The 8,658-nt window shown below is 36.8% G+C and overlaps 1 protein-coding gene across 1 annotated transcript in view; it reads right to left on the bottom strand.

Annotated features, from left to right (window-relative positions):
• LOC107658002 (peptidyl-prolyl cis-trans isomerase FKBP10-like) overlaps positions 1-8,658 on the bottom strand; it is a 24,958-nt gene that overhangs the window by 4,182 nt on the left and 12,118 nt on the right. The window contains exon 9 of the mRNA XM_016446380.1: positions 7,548-7,711. Within this exon, the coding sequence (XP_016301866.1) occupies positions 7,548-7,711 (164 nt within the window). The remainder of the gene's footprint in view (positions 1-7,547; positions 7,712-8,658) is intronic.

Genomic DNA, 8,658 nt, shown 5'->3' with positions numbered 1-8,658 from the left:
TGTTAGTGAATATTATCAATAGCAGCAGTAGCAGAAGTTTTGTTGCGTTGGCCGTATCGCACTGCATACATTGCGGACCGCTTTACCTATCGTTACGGGTCAACTGATTTGGTCATATTGTGCCGGTCGTGTCTGGCGTAGACACCATGTTAGAGTAAAATAGGCATTCGCCTAGCTACTTGTATGCCTAATTAATGGAGCTCTCAGCAGTTCAGTCTCTTGTGCAGTAACAGCAGCTTGCATAGGTATTCAGTCATAGAGATTTTTCTCAGCAGCAGCATGCACAGCATTTCTATATTGCGAATTTTAATTCGGACACAATTAATATAAAAGCAGACAACTGCATTTAAATATAGTCACTGTAGTGTCCTGCTCAAGGCCATCTTGGACTATTATTTCGCCAAATATTTTGTTAGCTTATTAATAAGTTAAAGGTACGTATTTCCATTGCAGTAACGATGATGAACGTTAATGGAGAGAAAAAAAAATTACAACTCTTGAATGACAAATTTAAAACTATTTGCTCAGGCCGCCGTAGCCTGAGTCAGGTGGTTGCTGGGGGTTACTTCATCTATCAGTCTACAGTATGATTCCTGTTTGTTAATGACACACACAGTGCGCATTTCTACCTAGGTAAGTTTGAGCTATTGGCTCAGACAAACATAGTTATTTAGGTCATTAGTTAAATAAACCTAAGGGTACAGCACCCAGGTTCACATTGTTAAGCCACTAGTTAATTTATCTGGGCTCCATTAGCCCAGAAACACATTTAACTCAGGTCACTAGTTTAAGCTATCTGGGTGTGTGTGTGTGTTCACTGCTGTGTGTGTGCACTTTGGATGGGATAAATGCAGAGCACTAATTCTGAGTATGGGTCACTATACTTGGCCACATGTCACATCACTTTACTTACTTTAATATGCAATATAAATATTTTAAATTATCAAAATAAATGAGCAGCTGCTTCTGAGGCAGAATCAGTCCTGGGCATATGACACCACAACTACAGGGTGTACAGTGATTTATTCTTTCGCCAAATATTTTGTTAGCTTATTAATAAGTTAAAGGTAAGTATTTCCATTGCATTAACGTTGATGAACGTTAATGGAGAAAAAAAAATTACAACTCTTGAATGACAAATTTAAAACTATTTGCTCAGGCCGCCGTAGCCTGAGTCAGGTGGTTGCTGGGGGTTACTTCATCTATCAGTCTACAGTATGATTCCTGTTTGTTAATGACACACATAGCCCAGAAACACATTTAACTCAGGTCACTAGTTTAAGCTATCTGGTCAACCGATCAGGTACACACAGCAATAGTTTACTAGCGTTAAGCCATTTGGCAAAGCCAGCCCAGGCTCACATAGATAGCAAACACACGGTCTCAGGCTCTCCACGGAAGTCGTGGCCTAATGGTTAGAGAGTCAGACTCGTAACCCAAAGGTTCCGGGTTCGAGTTTCGTACCAGCAGGGATTGTAGGTGAGGGGAGTGAATGTACAGCGCTCTCTCCCACCTTCAATACCACGACTGAGGTGCCCTTGAGCAAGGCACCGAACCCCCAACTGCTCCCCGGGCGCCGCAGCAAAAAATGGCTGCCCACTGCTGTGTGTGTTCACGGTGTGTGTGTGTTCACTGCTGTGTGTGTGCACTTTGGATGGGATAAATGCAGAGCACTAATTCCGAGTATGGGTCACCATACTTGGCCACATGTCACTTCACTTCACTTCACTTCTCTCTAGAGCAGCAGCAGTACATATGTCTTGGCAATAGATCTGGTTGTTCTGGGGGGTTTTATCTTTTATATTCTTTCTGCCTAATAGGGATGATTTAAGCATATTATTGTATAGCAGCAGCATACATATTTAATTGTTTTGTTTCTTCTTCCAGCTTTGTTGGGGGGCTTTTTATATGCTATTTTTGCAGCAGCAGTATGTCTTAAATACTCATGGCACCGTATCGCCATATGCATTGGCAGTAGCAAGTTCCTGTACTTGCTTGCAGCAGCAGCAATAATCTACAACTACAGCAATAACCAACAGCAGCAGCAATTCAGCAGCAGCGTAGCAGATCTGTTCCGCCAAGACCAAATACATTGACATTGTCATATCCATCACCATGCTAAAATGTTCCGAAAGTTGTCATGATTGAAATAGAATATATCCATTTTTTTTTTCAATCAGTTGTTTATGTTAATTTAAGATACAACTGACTGTGTTTACATGAGAACTCCACACTTTTGTCATTTGTACATAATTGTGTGTATGTCTTACCATTCAATCGCATGCTGTCTGAGAGAGGCAGCCTTCTGAATGTGCTTCAGGTGTGTGTCAATCAGTGCGAGAGCCGCATTGAGTCTCTCAAAGTTTTCTGTCCTTTTCAAGTTCAAAGCCTTCTTCACATACACACTGCAGTATGATTAGTGACATACTACAGTGCACATATCAAACAAAGTGGGGGTAGAGTTTCAGATGGAAATTCTAAATAATGATAGTTGCTGTTGAATTTTGTTACTTTTACGACAAGAATAGCAGAGGTCCCTGGTGAGCTGCAGGTATATATTTACATGTGGTAATGCAGCCACTTCTTTTTTAGGTCCAATTATTCCCTTATTAACTTATTAGCATGCATATTACTAGCATTTGGCTGTTTATTAGTACTTTGAAAGCATATATTAATGCCTTATTCTGCATGAACATATTTTAGATCCCTTAATATTACCACATACCTAGGCTTAACAACTTACACACTATTAATAAGCAGTAAATTAGGAATTTGAATTTGTAGTTAATAGTTAGTAAATATTGAAAAATGGTTCTTAAATTAAAATGTTACCCTTTTTTGTCACTAACAATCCGAATATTCTTGCATATTTTGATTTATGTTTGTAGTAGGGATGTAACGATTAACCGCGAGCCGGTTGAAAATCGAAGAGATTTCTTTTTTTTTGTGTTACTTATTTATTTGATTTGGGGCTTGTTTTAAAATTTCAATGTAGTTTTTTTATTTACATTTACATTATATTAAAATTATGTCATTTAGCAGACGCTTTTGTCCAAAGCGACTTACAAATGAGGACAATAGAAGCAATCAAAACCAACAAAAGAGCAGTAATATGCAAGTGTTATATTAGTATATTATTATAGTGTTATATTTCAATTTCACAAAGAAATGTGCAGCATTTTGTCCAAGCAATAATAAAAGGACACATTTAATTTATAATTTGTCTTAAATCTCATTTTGTTAAAAAAATAAAATAAAATCATGAATCGAATCAAATCGTGAAATCAAAATTGTGAATCGAATCGAATTGTGAGTTGAGTGAATCGTTACATCCCTAGCTTGTAGTTGTAAACTGTTAATTTTGACAGCAAATTTAGATTTTGTTTTAGTCAGTCTTTGGCATAAAATTACATTTAGTTTTAGTCACATTTTAGTCATCTGAATTGTTTTAGTCTTAGTCTAGTTTTAGTCAACTAAATATCATAAGACTTTAGTCGACTAAATATACAGTAAATGTAGTCAACTAAAATCTAATGGGTTTAGTTACAGTGTAATGCATTTATTAGGCATTTCTCTAAAATTTCCAAACTCATTATGAATTCCTGGAGAAAACATCTGGTAATATGAATGATTTGAACATGCAATATAGACACAACTGCTTTGACACATAACATGTCTTTATCTCAAAATTAAATAAAACCACTTCTCATAAAGAAACAAGAACGTGGTCCTCTTTTAAAACACCAAATGAAATACCTGTTATATAATGTGCATTCTTTATAACAACTTGCATACAACATCCTTCATTCTTTCAAGCAGACATATTTATATAAATTAAAATTAGATTAATCCTTTTTAGGGCTACTAAAGTGAATCATTCATTCTCTCTCTCTTTTGTTGATTCATTAATAATAAGGACAAAGACAACAACTACATTAGTCTTAAAAACTTAAATTAGTCCCTTTAAATCTGAATGCACACATATTCAATATACTGGCGATATTCTCCCAACAGTTTACATTAAAGGGGTCATATGATGCTGCTAAAAAGAACAGTATTTTGTGTATTTGCTGTAATGAAATGTGTTTATGCGGTTTAAGGTTAAAAACACACACTATTTTCCACATACTGTACATTATTGTTTCTCCTCTATGCCCCGCCTTTCTTTTTTTTACAAAGCTCATCGGTCTGAAAAAGCGAGGTGTGCTGTGATTGGCCAACTATCCAGTGCGTTGTGATTGGCCGAATACCTCAAGCGTGAGACGGAAATGCGGCCGGCGATTTCGACGAAGGAGCGTCCGCAAGGACATGTGACGACCCCGGGCTGGACTCCGCTTTGTCCACGGTGAAAGCCGATCCGGCGATCGACAGCGCAAAGTTGTAGTATTTCCCCATCGACCAGCACGGATCAGCTCCAGGCATGACGAAGCGATATTGTCCTCTTTTGGAAGACCAAACAAAGTAGTTTCACTTTTACAACGAAGCACACAGCGTCTTTACGACATGGCAGTGGAAACAACAAAACTACAGTGAGAATAAAAGTTACGCCTTCTTTCTTTGCGTGAACATTTGGGCGGCGTTATGCAAATCTTCCCACAGAGCGACGTAGATATGTGGGGGCGTGTTAGAACGAGCCGTTTTAGGTAGGTGTGGCTGACTCTTAACTTTTATAAAGAATATCTCTTTGGATTTGAGACTTTAGTCTTTGCAACTTTACAGATCTTCTTTATGCACCAAGAGCTTGTAACACTCCAAAGAGAAAGGAAACATTTAAATCGCATCATATGACCCCTTTAACTTAAGATGTAAGTTACATGTGTGTGTTTACATGAATACTAGTCAAAAAGGACAATTTGAGATCGTTTTGTGTGTATTTCTTCATTAAGATGCGAGAGAGAACTGAATTCAGTAATCGTGCACTGTTTGAGAGGTGCTTTTGTGCAGGATTCGGCTGTGTGCACTCAGAAAAACGGACCGAATTAAGTGCTCTTTTGCATCGTCACACTTTTCAAATGTATCCATATGTCTGCTCTTCTCTTTCTCCCAGACACTGACATTTTTTATGTTTTATGAGCTGTGCAGAAATTTTATGATCAGAGAGTTACAGTTCAAATGTATGCATTCACCCTCCTTCCCATGCGGGAGATTCATTCTGACTGGATCTCTGTCCAATCGTATCTCCCTAATATTTCGTCTCGGTTTTTATTTGTTGATGAAAATGTCAATAGATTTTCGTCATTGTTTTTGTCATTCAAAACGAGTTTTTATTTCGTTATCGTCTCGTTTTCGTCTGTGAAAAAATGTCTTTGACGAAAATCATGATGAAAATTTTTTGTCTTAACACTGGTTGTAAACCATTATTTGTGGTAAATCAAATAGATAATTTAAATAAAATTAACAATGCTGTTCTGCGGTGAGAGACATCTAGAGGTGAATGAAGATCGTTGCGTAATATAAGGATGTGTAGAAGACTGTTAAATAAGGAAAATAAAAATAAGGAAAATAAATATAAAACCAATGGATGAGTGAAAATACGGTTTTAAAAAGAAAGTCAAGCAAGGGAAGCTGAATTGCTACAAAAGCTACAAACAATCCCTAGCTTTTTTAAATAAAATGCAAAAATGTATTATAACAACATTGTTTCTCCTGAACCTAGCAAAAGTAAAGCTAGTGCCACGCTAGCCGATTCAGAACAACTCTGTTGGAATGGAGGGTGTCACGTTTAGAAACTGTTGTTGTTGCTCCTCATTCAGTGAGCCTGCCACACTCACTGATTAACCCTCAGGGGTCGACAAATGTGCTGGCACGTTTTGTGGCATTTTGTCCTGATAACGCCCAAAATAACTTGATTACTCATCATTCAAATCTATAAAGGGTCTACTTTTATTTGTGTACACTCACAATATCAACAAAACATGGTGCATTTGTAAAATAAAGAAAATTTACAGGGTGCACTTTCAGCCATCTTGGTCTCTGCGAATATCTGTTTGAAACGCGTCACGAAAAAGAACCAAAATTCAGTGAATACTTGACACACAGACATATATCTATAGAAAGCTTGAAGTGTCTACTTTTAAATAAGTCTTATCGAAAACAAATACAGGTGCATCTCAATAAATTAGAATGTCGTGGAAAAGTAAAAATGTTTTTTTATTGGTCTTATGAAGTGTTCTAATTTGTTGAGATAGTGAATTGGTGGGTTTTTGTTAAATGTGAGCCAAAATCATCACAATTAAAAGAACCAAAGACTTAAACTACTTCTGTCTGTGTGCATTGAATTTATTTAATACACGAGTTTCACAATTTGAGTTGAATTACTGAAATAAATGAACTTTTCCACGACATTCTAATTTATTGAGATGCACCTGTATTCTGTGATAAAGTAATCAGTATGAAACCATTGCAATGTCCAGTTTTCCCATCTGACTTCATTATCTTTAATGTGTTCATGCCCATGAGCCGAGTGCGGCTCTTTATATGATAATTAGCCATGTGAGACACACAAGCATGTAAACGCCCACATCACCTCCATACACAAAGCCAGTTCATCTCGCCTACTTTTCATTTCTGGAAGAAGACGCGTTGAGAGGAATAACCCAGAATTTAGCTCAGAAGAAGACTGAGAAGAATAAGCTTTGTATTTACCCAGCTAACAAAAATACGTGACTGTTACATAACTGCAACATAATCTGGTGACCAAAGTTTCGTTGTGGCAACCGAAAAAAATAAAAGTTTCACAAACAGACTTCTCTAGTTTCTTGTTTTAGTCATTTAAGTTTAAGTGAAGACCATAAAATTGCTTGATCTCAGACAAGAATCATGAAGAATCGCAACTGAATGAGGGAAATGCCTGAGGGAAATATCTGTATCAGATATGAGAACCAGAACAGAACTGCTTGTCAGTTCTTTTAAAGATGATCATTGGTTGGAGCCATCATGCCTGTATGTCCTGGCCCTCCAATAGCCTTCGATATTTTCTAACAAAACCAAAGTGTATTTTCAGTTGGACAACGAATTATCTCAGCAGTTGAATCAGTGCAGTCATAGAGAGTGACAGTCGGGTTCCAGAAGTAAAAACTTTTTTTTATCCATAGGGAAATTGAGTTTTTAATGATAACTTAAAACCCTTTAAAGACCTGTTGTAAGTTCACATCTGTTCACATTATTTCAGACATGCTTTTTTTTTTTCTTTTTGTAGTATAGTGTTTAACAGCGGAATACATGAAAAAAGTATGAGAATAGAACACAAATAGCTTTAAACTTGTTTGTAAATAGACTGGGTGGTACATTTTCTGGCATGTTGATATCACAATAATTCTCAGAAAACCAGGTGCTTTATAATTAATCAAATTTATTTTTAGATTTATACTTTTAAAAACAATAACATTTTGTGTGAGGCCTATATAAAAAGATGAATTAAGAACTGAGTGGTCCTTAAACTGATAACCCATCAGTTCAAGGACTACTCAGTTCTTAATTCATCTTTTTATATACTAAGAAGGAAATAGCTTCATTGACAGTAATAAGCCAGACAGCAGAGAGCATACCTCTTCCAGTGGTACCTCCTGGTCTTGGTTCATGTCCATGGCAGGAAACAGTGGCTCAGGACTGTCCTGCAGCCATATGAACAAAAAGCCCTCAGGAACACCCTTCTGCAGCTGTAGCAATTCCAGCTCAAACAGCAACACTGCACTACTGGGTACACCCAATGCTGCGGGAATGGAGAGAGAGACAGACAGAGGAGATCAGGGGAAACGGGCAGATCTAATAGACCAAAACCCTAGATGATATAATACTTTAAAAAGCGAAAAGAAGCATGTTTTTGCAATCAGAATTTTAAACGGGTAAACTCCTGGAAAGTTTTCAGTTCAAGGAAAGTTCTGATGGATGACGACTGTAATCAAGGTAAAGATGATTACAGTGGTATACAGGAGTCATATATTAGGCACACGGGAGTCTAATGTTACTGATGTGCAACTGAACCATGTGTGTGCTTTCGCACAGTGATCACTACAACATTATGTTTTTGCATGAACACATTTCAATATATAATCGTGTAGTCGTCAAAATTAATGTCCTGTGAGTTTTTTATAAAAGATTCTGGCTAAAGAAGTATGTGAGGGTCAGTGGTGTAACCCTTGGTGAATTTCTATAAAAATGGTTATGTTCATTTTTATTTTTATTTATGTTTTTTTTTTTTGCATTGCAAGTGTTTCCATTGTTAAAGAAAAATGTACATGTTCAGACATGTTCATGTCAGAAGTTTAGTTTATTTTAACATTATTGGTTGAAAAACAGCTTAATTCCGCGTATTAGTTATGGCACCTGTGATTGTCCTGTGCTTATGTCAGTCAAGAGAGTGTATATTTTTTGGTAAAAGCAAGTGCGTATGTTATCAGCATGATAACAGATAATGCGGCATTAAATATAGTCTAAACTGTATTGATTGAGTGTTAAGTAGCATAGTATTCTGTTGTGAAGTCGACAACGTTGAGTTTTGGAAGAACTCAATTTAAAGCCTAATTGCTATTGCAGTGAATTTTAGGAAAGGAACTTTAATAAAGTTCATCACTTACGTCGGCAAATTTGAAAGAATCAAAGGTAATCTAAATGATTGCTGTGAACTGTTATTGCATTGATCGATGTTTGGGGGGGGGG

Source organism: Sinocyclocheilus anshuiensis, unplaced genomic scaffold (assembly GCF_001515605.1).
Source record: "Sinocyclocheilus anshuiensis isolate Anshui unplaced genomic scaffold, SAMN03320099.WGS_v1.1 scaffold547, whole genome shotgun sequence".
NCBI lineage: Eukaryota > Metazoa > Chordata > Actinopteri > Cypriniformes > Cyprinidae > Sinocyclocheilus > Sinocyclocheilus anshuiensis.
The sequence above is the reverse complement of the archived record's forward strand: the minus strand, read 5'-3'. Positions and strand labels throughout refer to the sequence as shown.